Source organism: Micropterus salmoides, unplaced genomic scaffold (genome assembly GCF_014851395.1).
Source record: "Micropterus salmoides isolate LMB-PRFRI ecotype aquatic unplaced genomic scaffold, ASM1485139v1 Ms_hic_scaffold_4006, whole genome shotgun sequence".
Classification (NCBI taxonomy): Eukaryota; Metazoa; Chordata; class Actinopteri; order Centrarchiformes; family Centrarchidae; genus Micropterus; species Micropterus salmoides.
Genome location: NW_024043381.1, coordinates 14,501 through 40,113, shown reverse-complemented (window position 1 = coordinate 40,113; position 25,613 = coordinate 14,501). Strand labels below are relative to the sequence as shown.

At 40.1% G+C, this 25,613-nt stretch overlaps 1 protein-coding gene across 1 annotated transcript; it reads left to right on the top strand.

Annotated features, from left to right (window-relative positions):
• Positions 1 to 387: 387 nt before the first annotated feature.
• LOC119887102 (meprin A subunit beta-like) lies at positions 388 to 23,974 on the top strand. The gene is made up of 15 exons (XM_038698036.1): positions 388 to 1,333; positions 1,480 to 1,507; positions 2,436 to 2,486; positions 2,586 to 2,629; positions 10,016 to 10,094; positions 10,183 to 10,300; positions 10,984 to 11,162; positions 11,395 to 11,613; positions 13,495 to 13,644; positions 14,034 to 14,240; positions 14,453 to 14,709; positions 22,918 to 23,128; positions 23,246 to 23,425; positions 23,538 to 23,797; positions 23,931 to 23,974. The coding sequence occupies exons 1-15, from the start codon at positions 1,292 to 1,294 to the stop codon at positions 23,958 to 23,960; spliced, it is 2,055 nt and encodes a 684-aa protein (XP_038553964.1). The 5' UTR covers positions 388 to 1,291; the 3' UTR covers positions 23,961 to 23,974.
• The last annotated feature ends 1,639 nt before the right edge of the window (positions 23,975 to 25,613 follow it).

Here is a 25,613-nt window from a genome sequence, read left to right as displayed (position 1 = left end):
TTAATGTACATTTCGTCGCAAGGAAGATAGATTACTATGATTACTGTAAACCAGGGCTATTCAATTACAAATTCAATTGCCATTTTCTCACGAGTTGGGATCATAAGGATTTTATTGACACACTTGTATTGGTAATCCCTTTTGGCTCAGTTCTTTATTAATGCTCTTATCAGTCCTATTTATTACTAAATAACTGAATATCTTACTTAAAAAAAGAATGTACCATTTTTATTAACTAAATGTTGTTTCTAGAGCAGCAACGGGATTTACAACAGCAAAGTCACTAATATCTCGCTGGAAACAAATTACATGTCAGTAAAATAGATCATATTCCTGATATCAACATACTGAGTGAAGTTTAGAAAGAATGAACAGCTCAGTCCCTCCTGTCCTCCTCCCTCTGCTGCCGCCGTGTGTGCGAGTGCACAACAAAGATGAGAAGGAAACCACACAGCTCACTCTTTAGCTACTTTCATACACTATACATGTAGTTTACTTTTGTTGTCATATATATTAGATTATGTGCTGGGCCGGATGTGGCCCGCGGGCCGCCAATTCAATAGGGCTGTTGTAGACTTTTCGTTCAGAGGGGGGTCATAGGGGGGTCCAAGATCTGTGTTACAGGGGCACTGTTGGCTCCCCCCCATAATTGCCACAGACCATTACTTCACTTTTTACATTGTAAATCTAAACTGTCCCCAGGCTGTCAAGGACATGGGGTCATCAAAAAAAGAAAGATTTATTCCCCTCAGAAGCTTGAATGTATCTCTTACTAAATAAACACAATGTGCCTTTTACCTCTTGATGTTTGACCTTTCAATATTATTACAGTTATTTTAATGTCATCACAGTTCTATATTAGGTCATTACGATTATGAGTGGATATGTTTCATGATGATTGACAGGTGTTCTTCATGTTAATTACTGTCAAAAGGTAGAAGATTTAAAATACTCCAGCCCACGCTTTACACTGCTCTCCTTCTGGCAGTGAATGCCTGCTCCCAATGTCTTACTTTGCCAGCGGTGCTTAACCCACTGCATCCTTCATGCCCCATTCATGTCTTTAAGATGTACATTCAGCTTCCTCAGAATCAGGAGGCCTGAACTCTTATCAAACACGTCAAGTCTGCAGCAGGTTGGACAATAAATAGTGACGTTACAGCTTCCTGTTTCATGGCGAAACATGTAAGTATTTATTTTTCTGTACAAAGAGAAAACAACATTTCTTTAGACACAGCAGGACTCGGGCAGGTTGAAGCAACACAGTGAGCGTGTATCTTCAGCTGCAGCCATGGCACTCAGGTGGATCATTCTGTTCTTTGGCCTGGGACTGGTAAGTGTAAGCCTTTGCTCTTTGTCAAACACTAACATCCACGTTGGATCTCCAGTGTAAAACAATGCTTTAATGTTGATTCCTAGAATGTCAGTTCATTCTTTAGTAAATTATGTGATCAATGTGCTTTCTAATGTATTTACTAGGCAGCAGCCAAGCTAACAGGTGACACAGGTGAGTCACATATTGAGATTTTTACATGTTATTTACAGTCAAAAAGTAGACAGACACTTCAGTATAACTTGAGTGAGAAAATTTGAAATACCCCACCCACCCTATACACTTGTGATCTTTTGCCAGTGAATGCCTGACTCGCATCTGCTATTGCATTTTGCTATTGGTCCCTCATTTCTTTAACAACCAGTTTTCAGACTCCTGAAAAGTGAAAAATAATTATCAGGATGTTCAGTACAGTATGTATACAGGACAGAACTGTACACCAATTTAGTCTAAGCTTGTGCCTGATGTGTTCAGCCCTTGACTAGTAGTTTAGTTGGGAATGACATACAGCTGATACTTAATATTACTTTGTTACTAATTTAGGAACGTTACATGAATAAATAAATATTTTTGCGCCTTTCACGGGACCCAAGGACGCTTTACACATAGTTACAGAACAACAAAGTCATTCAGGACTGAATGCCTGGGTAAAGAGCTGGGTTTTTAGTAGATGTTTGAAAGTGTCCAGACAGGGAGCATTTCAGATCTCTGTGGGGATGAGCTCCAGAGGGTGGGGGCTGTGACGCTGATGGCTCTGTCCCCAAAAGTGTGGTGTCTGGTGTGGGGGACAGAGAGCAGAGGAGATGTTAGCTAGCGCTAACAGCTTAAATGTTAATTGCATCAATTAACATTTAAATAATAGATTTGTAGATATTTGTTAATCGATTCATAATCTTCCACGTCCGCATCGCGATGCATCTAAGAATCGATTATTTTTCCCACCCCTAGTCCCCACTGCACCCTTCATGAACTGAAGTTGTACATTCAGCTCAGCAGAGACAGTTCTAACTCAGAAGAATCAGCTAACAGTATAATAATAATAAAAAAAATGACCTCCTGTAATGACATTTTGAGCAGCATATTATTGATTCTTCATCTGCAGAAAATGATGTTGATGGAGGCCATGACTGGGACATCCTTAGCATCAATGAAGGTTTGTGTATCATTGAGTTTTATTTTTTGTTTCGCTTTGTTGTCCAACATTTATATGTCTCTGATGATTTTCATCAACCAATGCAATTTTCCTTTGCAGCGGCTGGTCTGGACCTGCTGGAGGGAGACATCGTACAGGAGGAAGTAAGCTACCCAGATAGCAAACATTATAGAAACTATGTTGAATCAGCATTCTGCTCTCAACGCTAATTTAATTGAATCAATCAACAATTTTTGCACCATTTTTTAATATTGAAACAATGTTGAAATCATAGCTAACTAAAAATCTTCTACTTCTAAATAGTATGCACAGACTCCAAAAACCAATCTCTTCTGCTGCTCTTTAGGATTTTGCATATCCAGGCGTGTTGAGTATTACATTATATTTGTGTCTAAATTCTGGGCACGAGATGGGACATTTGTTGCACATGCATAAATTATATGTGTAGTGCTTCTCTACTTTGCTAGTCACCGATGATCCTAATAATGATCAGATTGGAGACAAACTAGCCAATCTGAAATAACCTTAATAATTTATTGTGTGATTATGTGAATAATGGATTTAGTGCAAGGGAACAATTGTCTAAATTAAAATATAAACAAGAAGATGATTACTCTATAATGCCGCAAGGGGAAATTCCATGTTTTTTCACTCTTCACATGTAAATGTTTCAGTATTATGCACACACACATATGATACATGGAGAGATGTCAGAGCGAGGGAGCTGCCACTCAGTGTGGGGCCCCGAGCAGTTGGCGGTTCAGCCGCATGCTGAAGGCCACCTGAGGCAGTGGCGGTGAACTGGCATCTCTCTGGCTACCAGTCCATACTCCACATCTCTGGTCCGAGCTGCCCTCGAACCGGCAATCCTCCAGTTCCCACCCAAATCCTTGTGGTCTGAGCTACTGCTACTTTATTACATACAGCAGAATTGTAATTATGCAATGTGGGTCTATGTCATCCCGCCCAGCAGTCTGGTATGCATTGTGAGGAGCTGAATACCATGTTGTGCCAGACAGTCTGGTACAACATGGTACTCCTCTCCTCTGCTTTAGCTAGAGAATTTTAATTTACTCCCTTGTCTTCTTTATTATTTATTAAATTATGTAATTATTTGTCACATGGCCAAAAAGGGGGGCCGAAATGGGCACAAACGGACACCACAGAGATGTGAGAACAGAGGTGGGGGTGGAGGGAACAACAGGAAAAAGAGCCCTGCATGCCCCTCCGACGGGGCCCGACTTATTTAGGCCCCAAGGGCCAGGCTTCAGGACAATTTTCATGTCATAGTTCACATGCGGGCCAGGCATCAAGCATGTATTAGCCTTCTATTGCACACGTTATCCAACGAAGGTTAAAATTGGATAAAAAAAATTGGTTGTCAACCAAGTCCAGTTGCCCTTAATTTTAACCTTCGTTGGATAACTATGACCTGGATGACTGAGAATCTTCATAGACATATAGCACACATGGTTGCAGGATTATGCTGCAAATGTTTGTGAAGTATAAATGAGCGAATGCAGCATACTGGCGGAAAGTCTTTCTGCGTTTATTATGAAATTGGCTTCAGAGACTTCTGGCTGCAGCGTTAGGAGGCTGTCTCATTGTTCGTTTTGGATTGGATTTTGGGATTGGACATAATCTGCGGTGAAGCCTTGATTTTTGATGCAGTAAGGTAAGGCAACCTGCATGTTTTTTTTTATTGTCAGACTATTTATTTAGATTATATGGCCGGTTTGTTTTTCTGCATGCTGTTGCGATTAGCAGCAGCAGCCTGCCTCAGCCTGTCAAAAATGCCTTTTTACTAGTGATAATAATTTGACTTTAACTGACATTGTGATACACTTTAAGTGTTTTACATCTATGGATTTTATTGTAGGCAGGTTAAGTGTTGATTTAAGAGGATAAATTGGTTGTCACTTTAAAAGACAAAAACTTTAATTTAACAAACAAATAAAAAATGCTCCAAACATTTTTCTAAATGCTTCCCACTGTCCTGGGGTGTGTCAAATGGTGGGAGTCACCTTGTTTCCCTCGAGGTTTCTATGTTTTAAGAAATCTGAATTTAAGAGAAGGCCTAATGTCAAAGTCCTTTCTAAAATGTCTCTGGTAATGTCTAAGAAAGTCTGTTTGGGCGTGTTTTTAATCATATATCTTTCCACAATATCAACAATTTCATAAATGCCATAAGCAGTTATACAATTTTATGTCATAACAAATGAAAAAGGAAAGACACATATCTGCTTTAGTTTTAGAAAATAATGATCCCTATCGAGGGAAAACCCAGATTGATTAAAGGTATGAAGAATGTTTTATTCTTATCCAGATTCCGTTTGTTGCCACTCGAAATGCTCACGTAATTCACTAAATCATACTTTAAAATCGTTAAATTTACCGGCAAACACGGCAGCTTACTATAGCAGAGGAACCAATAGCACGCTTGCATACTGATGAAGCGATGTCATTAACCAATCAGATTTAGCTGCATTGAGCACCGCTGTTCAATCAATCAATCAATCAACATTTCTTTGTATAGCACTGCCCAAAGTGCTTTACATCAGCTGTTGACACAACGAAGAACAGCGTGGAAGCAGCGACGCTCGGCCGTAGACAGTATGCGTGAAAGCTGCGAGGGTAAATATTAATGTTGTTGGAAAATTCTCGTAAAGCAACTTGTTTTAAGACAGAACTGTGTTGTTCAAACTTACTGCGGCCTTAACGTTAAAGGTAGCGTTAGCTATAACGCTGTGCTTGCTAGCTAGCATCATGCACCCAGTGGTTGAATGTGGCCTGTATCTATTTCTCATTAGCTAGTTTTGTTTAACTAATAATGTTAATCGGGTAGTTTTTTTTTTATTATTATTTCGGCGCATTTGTATTTTTATTTATGTTTGCAAGTGATGCTCGTTTCAATGTGTAAAAGAAGTCAGTGGTGTGTGACCGTAACGTTACAGCTCGTGTGTTTGCTGGGGTTTCTCACCATCTTGTGTCTGTTTTTACCTTCAGCACTAAATACCAACTTCAAACCTACTTGAAATAAAACCTTCCCGAGTAAAAAGACAACACACCTGTCTGTAAGGTAAACATGTAGAAAGGGTTCATTCAATCATCTCTGTCCTCAGTCTCCCATCCGGTATGTTTTATACAAGCACAGCAAACGTTAGCTTGGCGTTAGCCAAATGTTAAAAACAAGCTAAATAGAAAGCTGACTGTCTGGAGCACAGACTGGTCTGTAATTTTAAACTCTGGCTGAGACAAACCAGCCGCTCCTCCTTCTACCAGGTAACATAAAGGTCATTACCAGCAGAGGAAGATGACTGAGTTTTTCATTCTTTCTAAACATCAATCAGTATTGTGATGTCAGATATTATGTTTTAATAGTGACTTTGCTGCTGTAAACATTAATGTTGCTGCTCTAGAAACAACATTTAGTTACATTGAACATATTCAATTCTAATCCTATAATTAAAAAACAACCAGGCAGCTAATAAGCACACATCAATATTAGTTTGTTTATAGCAAGTCCTGTGTCATCTCAATGTATAACAATGTTATCGCACATTGAATATTTCCTCACACCGTGCAGGCCTACCTCATGCCCGTTGGGTCTCCTCTTACGAGTAACGTATCGATAGTGGTATTATCAATAAAGACTCGGATCGTTAAGCAGCATCAATAAAAATGAACGATCCTCATCCCTGGCTTTCTCTATACTGTATGAGTGATGTGATCTATCAAATAGATCACCAATCAATAGTGAGGGGAACCACTTGTCCAAGTCCATGTGTGATTCACAGCTGTCACCTTACCTTAGCTGCAGTCTCAGGCATGTTTGTCATGTTTGTTTTGTGGCGCAGCAGCGATCCGCGTTTTTTTATTTGTTTTTTTTTGTTTTGTTTTTTTTAACTCACGGAGCCTCCGGCTGCAGCTGCTTCAGGTGTAGTCGGTGTGATCAGCTGGATGTGCAGCCTCTCTTTGCTGTTTGCTTCTTTACACTCTTTAGTGTAGTTTAGTGACTTGTTTAGCAGACTCCTTACTTGTTTTGAGATCTTTCAATTCAGTTTAATAATCAAAAGATAACAAAATTATTCTCGTTTACTTTCAATAAACGTAAGAAAAATGTAACCTAAATTTGTTTTCCACAGCTCATGTGGTCACTAAACTGTTTCACTCCTCCTCTCTCATTTAAATACAAAAAAGGAGGATGACCGAAGTAGGATGAGAAGTGATCTGATACAATTTCCCAATGTGTTTAGAAAACAGTTATTTGAAAAAAAGAAATGGATCTCCTTGCTTGTCCATATCAACCATAAAATTATTTTAGGCTACCAATCAACTACTACGGCTTCAACAGTTGGTATTTTATGCAAGGTATCTAATGAAGTATCAGTATCACTTTAGGGTACTGGTGTCGTAAATTTTAAACGATACCCAATGTGCAATTTAAATTCTCTTTCACTGCACAAAGGTGCAAGAGTACAGCTGGTGTTTTATATTGCTAATATCTTGTGTTGTAACGGTTTGTTTACACACAATAAACTTTGTTTCTTAAAATGTAATGTATGAAATATTGGAACTTGCTCCTAATTTCCGTTCTTTGTTTCCTTAACAGATTCAAAGTTGAAGATCCACCTTCACACTCATCCATTGCATGTTTGACACCAACCTTCTTTTAAATCTCTTTTTGAATTAAACTGCCTTCGCTCTTCGTTCCTGGGCTCATTTTGTCTTTGTGATGTTAGTGAAATGGCTCTAGTTGTCTCTGGGGTACCAGTGTGAGCTGATACAGCAGGAGGTTTTTAGGTTTTCTAATTGTATCTTCACACTGCCTCTTCAGCTGCAAGACTTTCTAGTCCCAAGATATTATAACACTTTCCCATGCTGTGTCTGTAAAAGGAATGATGGGTCCAGTTTTCTCTACATGCACACAGACCCCTGTTTCTTTTATACATGTGATGTTAGCAAACCTGGATAAGTACAGGAGCAATCTGGTGGTTGGCATGATTATGTGACGTTGCTCATCATATTAAGATTGACAGGTGAAGTTTTCTAACAATACAATGGAACAGAAATTTGTGATAACTGATATATTATGTAAAAGATCACCAAAAACTTACGAGGGACAATGTTATGTTATAAATTATCATATAAAAAAGTAAGGATGACTCTGTGTCTACCTCTAAAGTACTCACATGTTGGTGTTTTATTAATCAGAATCAGCTAACGTTATACTGCCATGTAGAGTGTATGTGTAAGAGCTTATACATACAAGGAATTTGGTGCATAACAAACAAACCTATATAATGACAAGATATAAAAGTAACAAAGACTGTTTATGTGGCAGTTATTTACACGAAGTGCAAACATTGACAGTTTAAGGTGAATAACAAAGCAGGGTGACAGTTAACTTGTGGTAAATGTATCCTGTGTTTCTGCAGTTTGAAGGGACAAGATGCAAAGAAGCCACACACAAAAGGCTGAGGACCAAATGTTTACATTCCATGATTACAACGTAAATCTATTTTTATTGAAAGTAAAGCGTAAACGCGAGTTTACTTAATACTTAATAATAACTTAAATCAACGTAGTTAACCTGCTGTCTCGGTCCCTTCGGCGCGTTATTTATTTCCGGGTTTTCCATAGTCTGGCACTTTTCCAAGCACGTCATTGGACAATAACTACATGTACGTCACGTAAATTGGACCCCAGACATAACGGTCCGCTCTTATTGCCGGGAAAACTAAGGTGGATAAAGTTACTGATAAACAAAAAAAATGGCAGAAGCACGAGTGGCAACAAATTTAGTTTAATTTGTTGAAAACCCTGAAGAAGTCCTCAACAACTGCCGTTGGCCCACCGCCTATTAAAGTCAAACTGTAGACCTGTTAAAGTTGAACAACACAATTCATAGTAGCAGATGAATGAACAGGCTACGTTCCAAGACAGTACTGATTGTTAAACGATTCTTAATAAGAAAATAAATGAAAGTAGTTGAAACATGATATCAGGTTAAACACAGATAGTAATAGGTAAGTGATCACAAAGAGATTAGTCAGGTCCAATGGCAAGGTTATACCTCTTTGGTCCTTTGGGGACCCTGTTGTTCCCTGAAGGGAATTTGGGAATAACTCTGAGTACTTGGACAGATTCAGTTTTTAATTCAGTCCCTGGATTGAAAACCTGGTAGGATGGAGAAATGAAATAGGCTTCAGATTGATTTTGATATAAGGGTAAAACATTTGATGACTAATATACTGTAGATTTAAATGATATACAAAACATGTATGGTGTAATAGTTTACCAAAATACAAAATATTGTTTGGAAATTATGTTTACATTTTTCTTGCTGTCCCAAATTACCAAACGTGTTGTGGTAATTTGGGACAGCATGTTTCAGATATATTGGGACAGTGTTAAAAGGCTATAATAAATGAAATTTATCACTAGTGTGGATTCATAAAACCAGATATACAGAGGGACCACACATGTATGTCAACACAGAACCACCGAGATGTAACCTACAGGCAACTTTTAAGTAGATAGAGTAAGATTACTAATGATGCTAATCCCCCACATTGTCTGTAGAAAGCCCTATCATTTGGTCAAATTAGCCTTTTCCAACAATCTTCTGACAATAAAGCAAATGTTTACTATGTTTAATGTAGCAGTTCTGTAACATATAATTAAGTCTAATCAAGAAGCATCGCTGATGCATGCAGACGTTTTGCTACTCACTTTGTTTAACCTGTTGCTTTATTCTTATGATGAATTGAAGGTCTGCTGCAGAATAGAATGGCAGATAACACAGAAATAAATAAAATAAACATGTCTGACAACATGTTGGAGTCTTTAATGATTTTAACATCTTAATCAATAATCTAGCCTGTTGACATTTGCTGATGTAACGAGATCACAAGACAGAATTACAAAAACTGTCCCAATATACCTGAATTCACCCTACGTGAACGGCCACTAGATGTGCGTTTTCAGTTGTTTAATGTAGACGGAGATCAACTCTGATACACAGTTAAAACGCTGGTGTGGACTGGGAGCATATTCGTTTTAAAACTCAGCTTTTATACAAAAACAGAGTAGTGTGGATGGGGCCTTAGTTTACGGCCTCTGTCCACCCAGAGGTCCTAACAGCCCTAGTTCAAGGAGAGACTACATATCTGGACAAGGTTAAATTATCATTTTAACAGTCATGAGTATTATCTTAACTTCACAGGAGGTGGTGGCTCGTCTGGTTGACTGCATTGTGACCAGCAAAAAGTAACGAAGTACAAATACTTTGTTACTGTACATACATAGTTTTTTTTTCCAGATTTGTACTGTACTTGAGTAGGCTACTTCAGGTTGTTGCAGCTTTTACTTTTACTTCACTAGATTTTTAAGCAAAATAACGACTTTTTACATAAGAGGATGAAGAAGGACTATCCTTCTGGGCACATGAAGAGAAATTCAATGACAGGTAATTCCCCTGAACCTGTACTCAATTTTATACCTGTTATTTCCTTTATTCCCATCAGACATTCATCAGAAACTCAATCATAGGAGATGAGTATCGCTGGCCAACAACCGTTCCTTACTACCTGGAGGACTGTCTGGGTAAGACACGGTGTTTTGGAAACTCACAGTAGTTACCAAATTAGGTTGCTTTATCAATATTTATGTTCTTACACTTTGTAATGTGTAGAGATGAATGCAAAGGGAGTAATCCTGAAGGCATTTGACCAGTACAGACTGAAGACCTGCATTGACTTCACACCATGGAAAGGAGAGGGGAACTACATCTCTGTGTACAAAGGGAAAGGGTGAGCAGATCTTCAAACTGCTGTGTTCAGTTCATGTAAACTGTAACAGGACAAATGTGTTGCGGAAACCAGGGACTGGGAACACAAGCGCAGGACACGTACAGGTGTTGCGGGAATGGTGGACTTTATTGTCAGTTTCACACGGGAGTTGGGGAAAGTGGCGGTGACGAGGATAAACAGCGGATGCTGAGGGTTGGTGAGGCGGAGACCGGGAGGCAGACAGGAGACAGGAGAGGCGGTTGCGTGGCTGGCGATGAGGTCCTGGGGCAAAGAAAAACAAAGTTAGCTTCAAAGACACGGAAAGGCAGAAATACGAAGTTCTAGAATGAGATTAATCTTGAGCCGGAGTAGCTACCGCTACGGGTGGACAACAATCTGGCGACAAATGACTGGAGAACCGGAGAAGATGTACTGCAGGTCAGTACTGCATCCTGCAATGAGAAAGAGGTCGCTTGTAATGACACGGTATCAATAGATGCAGCTCCCCTCAGCTCTACAAAACCTTTTATCAGTTTTCTGCTCGTCGTTGTGGTTTAAAGTACTGCAGTGTTACTCATTTGGTCTAGTCTCACTGCTTTCATCAACCCTGTTTTCATCCATCCATACTGACTGACCTGTCCAGCACCAAAAGGCAGACACAGTTAGTCTCTTGCATGTGAACATCTTGCTTCCCCTCTCTGTAGATGCTTCTCCTATGTAGGCAACCAGCGTATGGGGAGGCAGCAGCTGTCCATTGGTGAATACTGTGATACTCTAGACACCGTTGAGCATGAGTTCCTGCACGCTCTGGGCTTCTGGCACGAGCAGTCCAGAGCCGACCGTGATGATTACGTCAACATCATGTGGGATCACATTGAACCTGGTAACGCTGATTTGTGACACTTGTAATTACAGCTCATCACTTACATTAGTGTACACTCATGTAATAACTTTATACAATAAATGACAAACTGTACAGAAACTACTCCTGCATTTTTCTCATTATCCATGCCCACCATCTAATTTTGTTTTACACAACAAAACTGACAGTTGCTTGCAATAAATAAAAAACAACAGCTGAATTCTTCCTGACATTCTTCTTCTGCCTTCCTCAGGTCAAGAGCACAACTTCGAAAGCCACGATGACACGGTGTCCAGTGCTCTAGGCGTTCCTTATGACTACAGCTCTATAATGCACTACGGAAAGACGTACTTCAGCATTGATTCTGAGCCCACCATCGTCACCAAGATCCCCCACTTCATGGATGTGATTGGTCAGAGGATGGGGTTCAGTGCTAGTGACATAACCAAGCTCAACCGTCTCTACAACTGCAGTGAGTTCTGCCAGCCTGCCATTTGTCCATCAAAGAGTCAATGAGACAGGTTACCTTCATTACCATAGATGTTTGACATATTGTGAGGTACAAAAGGAAGCCTCTGGCAACACCTGCCATAATACTGTACAGTATACTGGAACTATAATAAAATACAGTTTAGACAGATGTTGTCTCAGTACATCACCCAACAGTTTATTACTGTCAGCTAACAGCAGTTCTGTTTAACTTTATTTAACAAGATTAGAAAACCACACAGAACTTACATAATGTTGTTTCTCAGTTAAGAAAAACAATAGATAAAAATATAATATATCCTCTGGAATAATACTGAAATCATTTTTAGAAGAACTATTTTCAGTATCTCTAGTGATGTTTGCCAACAGTTTTAAAGAACACCTTACCTTGGTTTGTCGTTTGAACCTGGCTAAACATTATGAAGCTAAACTTCTTTCAAAGGTTATTGACAGCTGCTGCCAAAATGTAGAATTAGAACATTTCTGAAGTGGTATCACAATGGCAGACAGTGAACATTGATTTTGCATAATGTGATATTTATTCAATATACAATCATTTTGTCATAATATTGTAAAAAAAGTAGATTCCACTGTTTCTAAAATATTGCCGTCGCATGACGAAACATAATGTACTCTCTCTAAGAAAACCAAGAGAAAAAAGGGTCAAAATGAAATGTCTGTAGCTCGTAAAGTGAGTTGGAGACTGTCACCTACGTTTATTAAAGTACAGCGTTGGCAGGCAGTGCAACACCTCGCGTAGCAGCTCGTGCTGCAATGGAAAGGTGAGGCATCTTAATACGTTCGGTGACGTCGTGGTCATGTCACAGGAATTTCCAGGGGTCCTGTTGATGTCGTCCAGTAAAAAAACAGGATCTCAATTCAAACTAAAATCACACCCAGATGAGATTTGCAAGGCCTGGTGGGGTTTTGGTGTTTCATTGTTGAGGCTTTTGTTTTTCCATGTAGGCCTCTCTTTGTTCACCCACGTGGTGAGATCCCATCACGGACGGTACGGTTGTATTTTTCTGTTTAATAAATAGGTGTTACGTAGCGACCTTGATGAAACTGCAGGGGAAACCTGAGCTGTACTATTGGACCATTGGACTTAAGTTACAAAGAGGTATGATGAAACAGTTTGGCCAGAGCTAGCTTGTTTGCATGCTAACTTCAGTAGGTATCTCTGCAACACAATACATAGACGTAAATGAGAAACACACTGGACTTCTTCTATTGCACCTTTCTAGTTGCCCGACCACTCAAAGAGCTTTACACTACACGTCACATTGGTCCAATGGTTTTTGGTCCCTGGACCCATGGCTTTGCTCTAGGGCTAATTAATGAGTTCATTGTGGTGTGCATAAAATTAACTTTGTCTAAGAATATAAAATTTACTTCGTAGGAAGTAATTAATGTGTGTCTATTTTTCTTTTTTAAATTCTTATATTTATTTGTACTTGTATTCTTACTTTCTCCTTCTTTTCCTACCTCTCCTTCTTAGGAAATATAATTAGTAGGCCTATATGTTCGTGCTGATATATGTGGAAGGATAGATGTCATTGTGTGTAGTTGTGTGTGTCTGTGTGTATCTTTGTGTGTGTGTATTTGGTCCACCTGCTATCAGATTCTTACTCCCTTGTTATTGTTTTGTTGAAGTATTGAATATTTAACACTCAGTGTAATACAAAAACATTAAGGGGGAAAATGTGTTTTGTACAATTAATCAATGTATTATCCATGTAAAAATATACACATTTTGGTAGTACTACAGGTTTATGACAGGAATGGTGGCAAATGAGACAAGATTAAGTGTTGGTCATTCAAGTCTGTACTGAAGTGTCTTGATGAAAAAGTTTTCTCTCCACAGCCAAGTCTTCTACCTTTGTGGACAGTTGTGACTTTGAGGAGGAGGACATTTGTGGGATGATTCAGGGTCCTGGCAATGCAAAGTGGGAACAACGTAGTTCTGTAAAAGGAGGGCCTCAGACTGACTTCACCAACATGGGACAATGCAAAGGTGACTGTCAATCATTACAATGCATGTTAATGTGTTAAAGAAACAATGGAAAAAGCAGATAAGATAAAACTGAACTTTTGTTGTGCAACAGGAACAAAATGACAAAATCTATAAAACAGTTCAAATCTATTCACTTCACTTAGCCACACAATTCTAAACTCAAGGTGAAATATTTGAATTTACCATAAAATACATTCATTCACAGAATACACTTTGCCCAACACTTTATACAGGAACTCAGAATTAACATTTTATGAATGAAATCAGTAACTCAGTACATAACACTATAACCCACATAACACTACACAGGTGATCATGCAGAACTAACTTTTCATTTGTTTACTGTAATATGAAAGTTCTGAGGCCCAACAAGTTCTCTCTGCCCTCAGGAAAAGGCTTCTTCATGCACTTCAGCACGGCCTCTGCTAAACCTGGTGACCGTGCAGTCCTGGAGAGTCGTTGGCTTTATCCCAAACCTGGAGCCCAGTGTCTGCAGTTCTTCCTCCATAACACCGGGGCAGCAGATGATGTTCTCAACATCTGGGTGCGAGAGGATGACCGCAGCAGAAAACGGAAGCTCTTCAAGAGTATTTCAGGTAACAAATGAAATATTACATACTGTATGATCCACAGTATAGTTTTTTTAATTAAAGCCCCAATGTAGATGTTTCTGACTTTGGCGACTCCAAGCAACATTTAGACTGCAGCAATTTTCACCAGGTTTCTCTCATGTTTCAATAAATAAAAATAACAAAACCTCAAAGATTTCACCTACAACACTAATATCTATTTTCTGTCCTCTTTTCAGGAGGCGTCAGGGGCTCTTGGGAACTGCATAACATCAATCTGAGTGTGACCAGGAAGGCCCGTGTGGTTTTTGAGGGCGTGAGGGGAAAGGGGCCATCGAAGGGAGGTTTCTCTCTGGATGACATTAACCTGTCATCCACAAAGTGCCCTCAGCACATCTGGCACATCCACAACATCACCGGCCTGCTGGCCACCACACCAGCAGAACAGGAAATGTACAGCCCTCGCTTTCTGTCACCAGCAGGTTACTCCTTCCAGGTAAATGCCTTTTTTTTATTTTATTTTCTTTACAAAGACAATAATTTAGTAAAGCTTGTAGCATACCTAGATTTGTTATGCATTTTAATAAATTTAGGAGAATTAATACCCAATTATGAAATTTAATATTCATAAAATCAACAATATTCCTCGTTAAGGGCACCAGCGGAGTTGTTATAATCCTAGAGTCTCCAGACCTCTAGGTAGTTTTTACTAATTATACAATTATTACTAGTGACCAGTTAGTTAATAATCGCTCAATTATCTTAAATCAATCAGTCAGTCTCATATCTAAAAGGGTCAATTCTCTTGGCAGGGACGTAGAAATAGGCAACACACACAGTTCTTGATTATATTACAGTGTATTTATTCTCTAACTAATGCGATTATTGATTATATTACAGTGTATTTATTCTCTAACTAATGCGATATAAAAGGGTGGTTAAATACAGGTAAAATAAACAATTGCTGAACAATGAGAAATGGAGGTTCGATTGTGGGAAGCATTTGACTCATACGGCATAGGAGAACTAATGAAAGTAAGCTATTAGTTCAGGAGTTAAAAGGAAATCCCTGACCACAGAATGTTGGTTAGGTCTTACGGCTTGTCGACGGCCTGCTTTAGCCTGTTGCACGGGTCCCACGCTAGCTGCCCGATCCTGGCTTTTTGCTAGGGATTCTCCAGGGTTCTCCGTGTCTGAAAATGCCATCCTCTTTCTGGCAATTCAGCTGTTTTCAGGTTCCCTTCGTTGCCGCTGGCGAGACCACATGGCTTGGTCTGACCTTGGTGAAGTTGACTCTACGAAAAAGCTTAAAAAGGGAACTTGGTCGTTCCTGAATTAGTCCATTGTAACTTAACGGACTGATAAATTTAACAAAACAAAAGAAAGAAAGAAAGAAAATAAAACAAACTGAGGGACAGATCGATGTTGCGGCACTTCGCGTGTGTAGCTTCAAGCCAACAAAAGGCCTGTTTCGCTGGCCGACTCTGAGGGCGTTGCCTGGTGAGGCACGCCGGATGCGTGCCGAAGCATCCAGAGAGCCGAGCAGAGCAGCGGAGAGAGCCAACAGCGAAGAGAAGAGAGAGCAAAGAGGAAGAGAGCAAACGACGTCGCGTGTCGCTCTTTTGTTGTCTGGGGCGTGGTTCCCCAGAGGGCGTTTCAGGTTTCCAGAGGGACTGCCTTTCTAAACTTAATGTTTAAAGAAATCTATTTGCACGTATTATAATCAAATATTTTCCACAATCGAACCTCAATGGTCAGACGGTTGTACTGTTCTAAGTTAAGCATTTGGTAACAGGAAACAATTGTCACATTGTTGGTCAGGATATTTATACATTTAATGGCATTTCCAACGAGGGCATGTAAATACTTATTTCGTCCACTTGGGGGAGCTCAGGTTACATGAGGAAAGCTTGGATTTATCCAAGATTGTCTCTCCTTAAGAACCGGGGAATTTTTGTTGATTCATCCTTAAATTCAAGCTGGCGATTAAGAGTATAGTAAAACATTCCTTTGTCATCATTTCTAAAGGAATTTTGTAGGAAAGTATTATGAACAAGCATTGATTACATTAGATGAAGGAGTGTCTTGCTGAAAATAAAAACTGCAAAAGTAACTTTCTTTTCAGCACTAATATCAACAACAGATAGCAACAAAATGTTAACATAACTACTCAAATAGAGGCAAACGTAATCAAGTAACTAAAGATTTAATTAAACTTAATTAAATGATTTGAGTATTTGGAGACTGCAGTCTTTGGTTATTTAAAGTTCGGCTTTCTGGGTTATGTCACACTTGGGTGAGACAGGGGTTAGTCCCTTTGATGGGGTAATAAAACAAAGAGCAAGGTCAGTTGCCACGGAAACATGTGTGGGGGGGCCAGTTTTGATAGGTTGTTCAGGGAAATGCTAATCGCTGGTTCGTGTCACTTTGTCAGTTTAACAGTCAGGCCCCGCGTTATCAGCTTCGGAATCAAAAAGGTGCCAGTTTTACAATCAACTGCCCAGGCATAGCAGTTAAAGAAAGCAACTTTGCCCCCCCCCTTCTTCTCTGGGGGAGGAGAGAGGAATTTGGAGTAAAATATAAAATGCACAAATCCACACCGTTGTTCACTACAAGCGTGATTATAATTTAGTAAAGTGTAATAATTTAGTATATAATATAATTTAGTATATAATTTATATAATTTAGTATAATAATTTAGTAAAGCTTTCAACAAAATTGAATTGCAACACCTATATTCAAAATTCAGTGCGCATGTGTAGGCGTAGCGTGTATGTGTGTGTGGTGGCAGAAGAGGAACACTTGCTGAAGAGACGGAGCCCCACCTTCACCGTTGTTGAGCTGAGTTGTCCGCACCTCGTGTCATGTTCAGATCATTTATCACCACTGATGAACCACACAAAGAATATTATATCGTTTTAAACCGTTTCTTGTAATTGACCCTTGAGGAACCGCCGTTCGGAATGCACGCAAAACTCTGCACAAGACGGGTGAATGGCAGACGAGCAGAGAGAAAATGGTCAACAATAAGCTTCAGTTTAGCTGGAAATGTACAGTGCAAGTTACAGTGACTAATGAATAGAGACTGCAGCTCCTCAACATTAAAGCGGAACTACCCCGACCGCTCGCAATCAGCGTGCACAAACACATAGATGATTTGATTATCAGTCGACTATAGGCAAGACATGGCAATTCTGATTCGACTATGTAAATCCTTAGTCATGGACAGCCCTAGCTATCGCTATTGTGTTAGAGGCGAAAACAGGATGAGAAACAGCGCCTCACTGGGCACATAAGGTACCACCAAGCACAGAGCCAACATAATAAGCTACCCAGTCCCCCGCTACATTTGTGACAGTGTATCAGACCAACAACCAGACAGCTGCTTTACCAACACAAACATCTCCAGAGTGCTGTAAAACTGATACTGAGGTGCAGCTCGCCGACACCCAGAGATTCAGCTCTGTTTTATTATCTCATTGTTTGTTAAGAAATCCAATACTAGCAGGCACAAATGACCTGCGGGTCCAGTTGGTTCGGAAGAATGGCACCCTATACCGTCTGCCTGATGGTAGGGGATGTGATACATCTCTAATAATCACCTGCCCCTTCCTCACCAATCGGGACTCGCAGGTCGTCGTCATGCTACTTTGCTTATGCAGTTGATTTTGATTATTCACTGACAATGTGAAATACCAGGCAATGGAACAAAAAGTTAATATGCTTTCCACAAAGGAGTGATAGAGAAGACCAATATACAGGTGCTGGTCATATAATTAGAATATCATCAAAAAGTTGATTTATTTCAGTAATTCCATTCAAAAAGTGAAACTTTGATATTATATTCATTCAATACACAGAGACTGATATATTTCAAATGTTTATTTCATTTAATTGTGATGATTAAAAAACTGACAACTAATGAAAATCCCAAATTCAGTATCTCCAAAATTTAGAATATTACTTAAGACCAATACAAAAAAAGGATTTTTAGAAATGTTGGCCAACTGAAAAGTATGAACATGAAAAGTATGAGTATGTACAGCATTCAATACTTAGTTGGGGCTCCTTTTGCCTGAATTACTGCAGCAATGCGGCGTGGCATGGAGTTGCTGTGATAGTGGCCTTCAGCTCTTCTGCGTTGTTGGGTCTGGCGTATCGCATCTTCCTCTTCACAATACCCCACAGATTTTCTATAGGGTTAAGGTCAGGCAAGTTTGCTGGCCAATTAAGAACAGGGATACCATGGTCCTTAAACCAGGTACTGGTAGCTTTGGCACCGGGTGCAGGTGCCAAGTCCTGTTGGAAAATTAAATCTGCATCTCCATAAAGTTGGTCAGCAGCAGGAAGCATGAAGTGCTCTAAAACTTCCTGGTAGACGGCTGCGTTGACCTTGGACCTCAGAAAACACAGTGGACCAACACCAGCAGATGACATGGCACCCCAAACCATCACTGACTGTGGAAACTTTACACTGGACTTCAAGCAACGTGGATTCTGTGCCTCTCCTCTCTTCCTCCAGACTCTGGGCCCTGATTTCCAAAGTAAATGCAAAATTTACTTTCATCAGAGAACATAACTTTGGACCACTCAGCAGCAGTCTTGTTCAAGAGTGGCTTGACACAAGGAATGCGACAGCTGAAACTCATGTCCTGCATACGTCTGTGCGTGGTGGTTCTTGAAGCACTGACTCCAGCTGCAGTCCACTCTTTGTGAATCTCCCCCACATTTTTGATTTTTTTGACTCACACGTTTTTCTGTGTCTAGTTCTCTGGTTAAAGCAGAGGTATTATCCATTGTCCGTGGAGTCCTCCCCTACCTCTAGAGAGGACGCGCGGCTGAAGGCTTGCTCATCGCTGTCTGTGCAAGACAGCCTCTCCTATGAAAAAGTTAAGCGCGCCATCCTGCTGGTGTATGAGCTGGTGCCGGAGGCGTACAGGCAATGTTTCAGGGCTCTCACGAAAGGTGTAGGCCAGACTTGCATTGATTTTGTTTTTTTTGTTTTTTTTTTCCCGAGAACAAGGGATTCTCTTTAACCGGTGGTGTGCTGCATGCAAGGCTGTGCGTTATACAAACGAAAGGTCCAGCCACCAGTAGCTCCACTATCAGATGCTAGATACAGATTTATGACAGTTTAGCACCAATTATTGTTCCTATGTATTTATAATCATCTACCATTTCAATACTCTCTCCATCCATAGTAAGTGGTTGGTGGGTGTTGTTAACACTTCTGAAGTCAAAAAGGATTTCTTTAGTTTTCTTGGTGTTCAACAGAAGAAAACTTTCCCTACACCAATCCACAAAGTGCTCAACCCACTGCCGGTAGTTGGTTTTCTCGTCTTCTTTAATCAAACCAACCATTGCTGTATCGTCAGCAAATTTAATAGTAACATGCTCAGGTGTGTTGTTTCTACATTCATTTGTATAAAGGGTTAATAAGAAGGGAAATAGTGCCTTGTGGAGCCCCTGTGTTAGTAATAATAGGAGAAGACACTGCCTCATTTACTCTGACACACTGTACTCGGTCAGTGAAAAAGGACTCTACTCCAAACTGCAGTAGTCTCTCCATCATAATATGGGGTCTAATGGTAGTAAATGCAGATGACAAGTCTGCAGAAAGAACACAAACGTACCCTTTGGGCCGGTCAAGATGACAATAAATATTATGCAGCATAAATAACAGAGCATCCTCTGTACTCCTCTCCTTCCTATATGCAAATTGCAGTGGGTCCAATTTATATTGCACTTCCTTAAGGAGATAGTTTAAGACCATCCTCTCAAGACTCTTCATTACTGGTTGATAATCAATTAAGGCCGACGTTTTTGACATTTTTGGTACTGGCACTATAAGTGAAGTTTTCCATGCCCTGGGGATCAGGTGTGAATCCAGGGAAATTGAAAAAGCTGTCTGAAGGGCTGTCCCCTATACTCCTTCAGAACCCTACCTCTGATCCCATCCTGTCCAGCTGCCTTATGTGGATTGATCTTTTTAAAGATTTTACCCACCGCCTTTGCTGTTATAACTAAGGGCTGGCCATAGTCTAGATGTTGCCTAATCAAATTAAGTTCAGTGCAAAAGTCAGATGTATCAAATCTAGTATAGAATGTATTTAAATCATCAGCAAAAGTCATATCATCTCCATTTTTACTAACATATCTTTTCTTCTCCTCCTTCCCTGTCATTGTGTACACTCTCTGCCATGCCTGCCTTAAATCACTGCCCCTCATCTTCCCCTCTATCTTTAATTTATTTTTGTTTGCAGTCGTTTATTATCGGGTTAGCCGATAGGCTAACGGCAGTGGCACACACAGTGTGGGGAGTGTGTGCTTCATGTGGCTCAGTCAACTGAGACAGGCACAGAGTGTTTATTCCAAAAACAGCTTGCACACAAAGAGCAACAACATTATCCCACACAGTCCCGACCCATAGCATACCAGTCGTTGCTCTGAGCGGCAAGAGTCAGACCAGCAGCAAGCAATGACACATAAGATGAGCAAGAGGGAAATAAGTTAATGGTTTGTGCGAAGACATTATCCACTGGTAATCTTCTGCTCTTTAGACAAGCTCAGTGCGGAAGCACAATGGGAGCCGATGGCCAGGTCTCAAGGTCATATGTCAAAGTCCTCATATACACAAGGTGACGACGTGATAGAGGCCCACACCGCGGGTGGGCGTAGACAAAGCTTTTTTCTGTTCTGCGCGTGCGGACAAACCCAATAGCTCTTGAGGGCGAAGCCTATACGAAGTAGAAAGGGCACTGCACTGGTTTATAAAAATCAGGAAGGGTTTTTTACCTACAGAACTTAAGACGAACGAACAGAAAAACTATGCTGCTATGTTTTGGTGTTTACAGGCGCTGCTTCTGTCCTCTCTGTGTCTTAGCATTGCTAAGTTGCGCCTCTGCACCCACGCACACACACACTGTCAAATCGAAGACAGTGTGCTAGCAAGAGCTCATAACTTTAATAAACTGTCAGAAGTGCAACCATACCGGCCAATGCAAGCTCATTACAACTACAGGGGAGCCCGAGGGAGCTTAGCTACCGTTAATAAGACATCAGCTCCCCTAAAAGCATGATTTGTGATATTGACAGCATGCTTTATTACCATTAATCTCTATATTTCTCTATCATCATGGATCATGTATAGTGTCCAGCCAGAGGGAACGGGTTGTGTCGCTAGTACGACCGTCACGCTGTGAACGGTTCAGGATCGCTCCCTCTGGCTGGATGAATATTATGCCTGATCCATGCACTACTGCAGCTGGGGGCTCCCCGCAGCGCCACGCAAATTTCTAAATTCTTCCCTCTCGCGGAGAAAAGAAAGGTCAGCTGCAGCTGAGAAGCGTAATTGCAGTAAAATGGCTACGATAATAATGATAGGCCTAATTATTATTATAATGAGACAAACATGCCTCATCCTGTCACAGTCAGCCCCATTGACTGGTCATCCACAGGCCTACATGCAAGCATCTATTAATGATTCAGCAGTAAGAATCACTGTCCCCTGTGTGGGCGGAGACAGATATTTTGTTAGAAAAAATGAAAAAGTTACGTCCGGTCAAGCTTTGTAAACAAGGTGGAGCGTTGCCCACGTGAGAAGAGCCTCCGTCAGACCCACTTATACCGTGTTTAGTAGCAAATGGAGGCTGTCAAGTAATAAGGGACATACATACACATACATGTACTGCAAAAATGCATTCATTGTGTATTCCCCCATATTAAATAGGATTATAGTATTTTAACATCCTGCTGTTGCAAGACATTTCTTGTGAATTGTCTCCATAAATAATTGCACATGTCTTTGAATATTTCTAGATGCATATTTGCATGATACATTAATTCATTAATATTGATTTAATTTGTAAAATTTCTTATTGACTTGTTGAAATTAAAACCAAATCACATGATTAAACCCTTTTTCTGATTACAAAATATGCTTAAATTTCAAAACACAGAATTCAGAAATATTAACACTGAAAACACAATCTGGGAAAAAAATAAAAGGGAATCTGGCAAAAAGGACAAGGTGACAAACCTAAACAGGCAAAAATGTGTGCACCATGTCTATGATAACACCACATGTCTGTAACACGCCCGCTCCGCCACACTAGACGTTTTTCACCCTCCCTGAAAAAAATCCTAGGGGAAACATTGAACAAGCCATACAACTATAGTATTTTGCAACAGAAAATTCCGGGCTTCAGCGCATACAACTGTGTTGTTGTTTTCTAAATCTATAAGTGGAGTTTGGTTTGGAGTCTCTGTTGTGCTTGAGCCAGTCTTTTGTAATAAATTGTTATAGATTACCCAGCAGTATAAAGTAACTGATATTAGCCTTTACCAGCTGCAACATTAGTAATGCTTACACATTAATGCATCACTAATTATAATCCAGTAATATAATTTTGCCTTTCTGTATAAAGAGTACTTTAATTTTTGATAGTAAATTTTGATTCTACTTACGTACTTTACTTAAGCAAGTAAAGAAGAAGTTCTTAAATTGTGAATGCAGAAATTTTACTTGTAACAGTGTATTTTACACTTTTACTGAAGTGAAACACTTATTTTGCCACTGATATAGGCCAATTGTCAATTAATTTACATTACCATCAAACGCTTGCACATCTTTCTTCTGCGTTCTGAGTTAATTGGTGTGATTTTAAAAGTAGCACATATTTTCATACTGCTCTGTGATCTGTAGGTGGGTGTGTACCTAAACGGAACAGAGGACGATCCAGGGTCCGTGGCCGTCTACTTCTACCTGACCTCAGGCCCAAATGACAGCGACCTCGAGTGGCCGTGTCCGTGGCAGCAGGCAACTATGGTCCTGATGGATCAGCAGTCTGACATCAGACAGCAAATGAACGTGCATCTAATGGTCACCACTGACCCTGACGAGATTTCCTCTAATGGTAAGAGTACGGTGGATAACTTGAAGTGTAGCAAGCTTGACTATCCACTCATTCTGAATGGATTTTAGTGAGTTGTGTTTGTCAAACAGGGAATGAAAGTTCACCTGTTTCTCTCAGGCACTGAGTACTACTGGGACAATCCCAGGAAGGTCGGCTCTAAAGTGACTGATGAGTCTGATGGCAGCTTTTACTATCGAGGACCAGGCTCTGGAACAACTGCCTTCATCACCCACAGCAGGCTAAAGAGCAGGAACTTCATCAAAGGAGACGATGCCTTCTTCCTCTTCAGTCTGGAAGGTGTGGAGTCTTTCAGACACTAATTAGACAACGAGACAGGACCAAAATATCACACACAGCTATACTGTATATCCAAGATCTCCATCACAGCTGTCGTCTACTTTGTCCTCAGACATATCAGGTCTACTGGTATCTCAGCCTCTTCCCCGCTCTGCAGTCCATGCTGATTCCAGTCTGATGAAGGCTGCAGACCAAGGTGCTCCACAAGGAGCTGCTAATAACCCCACAGTGGTCATAGCGATGGCAGGGTCTGCGGCAGCAGCCATGTTGGTGGTGTTCATGCTGATCGTAGTGAATGCCTGGAGGGTGAGGAAGAGACGGCAGGAGAGTGATGAGGTGTTGATCACAAAGAACATGCCTGGATTCATGGAAGTGAGTTACATTAGATCATTCACATAATTCTAAGTTAGGTTAATAATAATTTACTGTAAACTCTAAAGCAAACTGTAAACTCTTAGTTTCTGTTTGGAAAATCTGAGCTAAATGTCTCTCTGTTTCATTACAGGAGAGAACATCTCTTCTCATCACTCCATGATGTCCCAATCAAAGAAAAAAAATCAGCACTTACCAGAAGAGAGAGGGCATTACCAAATGATCTCTATAATCAGAGTGTCACCTGAATCCTTTTCTTGTATAATCTGAATTTGTTGTTAGAAATAAAATATATTCTGACAGCATTCATGTCCAAATCATTTCTTCCCTTTAGCAAAACTTCGTCATTACCAGTCAGTGAGTGAGAGTGATTTATAGTAATGTGGTTACTTTCAAGGGTCCTCAAAGATATAAATTTAAGCTGTAAGGGTAGGGGAGACCGGGTATGGTTGTAACAACGTTTGCTTCAGCAACTATAATTCACTGAATTTTGTATCTAGAGTTCTCAACATTTTATACAAAGTACCCACATTTGTTCACTACAAATGGCACCAATTCAGTCCTCTACAAGAATATCACAGACCTCATGAATTGATGTCAAATGCATTGTGTTCCCTTGTTACAAACTACCCCACTACCGGGGTAGGATAGATACTAAACAAAATACAGTCTTGGTCAAAAAAATTACTTTTTTTACCTCAAAATCTTTTTTTTCTCTATATATTCTGAACATACCTGTTTCCAGACTTGACAAACAGCATGCCTGATTGGGGGGGAAGTAGGTAAATACTGAAATGATCACATGACTCCTATCTAATTGGTGGAATTACTGTTGTTACAACTCTCCCCATGTTACAACCACACCCGGTCTCCCCTACTAAGGCAGCCTGACGATTTATAATTGTAGTCCCCCAGACATCAAAAGCTTCTTGTCACTGGCTTTGTGGCTCCGCTGCATCTTCATCTTAAGCATTTTGGGGCATTATCTCAGCCTACAGAACTGGGATCCTTGAGCCTAAGATCCTCCAGAGCAGCGGTTCCCAAACTTTTTAGGCAACGCTCCCCCTTCTACATCTTGACCGGGTTGCTGCACCCCCAAACCCCTTCTCTCTATAGGTTTACATATATATATATATATATATATATATATATATATATATACATATATATATAAAAAAAAAATTTAAACACACACACACACACACACACACACATATGTATATATATATTTTTATTTTAATTTACTTATTTATTTGCTCAATGTCCCTCCACAACACTATCTGATTGGTATATATTTATTACTTTAAAAAGTAACGGTGACAGTGAAACCTTTTCTCATACTGTAATGGTTAAACTTTGCAATCAGTCCACACTCCACCTGCGTGCCGAACCATGCTTAGGGAGGTGGGAGGGTATTAACAAACAATACGTTTCAACCCCCCCCCCCCTCTATTTTTTTACAAATCGCACCCTGTCATAGCCTGATAAACAGATAACATGGACAAAAAAGAGGATCCATATGAGAATTTGTAAGTACAGCACGGGTCACTCAGCCTGAAAGAGAGGGAGAGGGAAAGAGGTGTGTGAGAATCCATTTCCTGTGAGCTAACTAATAATAATAACGTTTTTAATTTAAAATTTAAATTTACAAAGGAAAGTTTTCAATTCAGGTTTTTATTTCATGAAAAATTCCACAAAACAAATAATTGTTATATTTATTACACTACTACACCACCATTACATTTTTCCTGTCGCACACCCCCAAGAGGCACCTCACACACCTCCAGGGGTGCGCGCACCACACTTTGGGAATCGC

Excerpts from the sequence above, each read along its gene's own strand:
- LOC119887102 (XM_038698036.1), top strand. The coding sequence starts at position 1,292 with ATGGCACTCAGGTGGATCATTCTGTTCTTTGGCCTGGGACTG. Across the intron at positions 1,508-2,435 it reads CAAGCTAACAGGTGACACAG|AAAATGATGTTGATGGAGGC; the intron begins GTGAGTCACATA and ends CTTCATCTGCAG. Across the intron at positions 10,301-10,983 it reads TCTGTGTACAAAGGGAAAGG|ATGCTTCTCCTATGTAGGCA; the intron begins GTGAGCAGATCT and ends CCCTCTCTGTAG.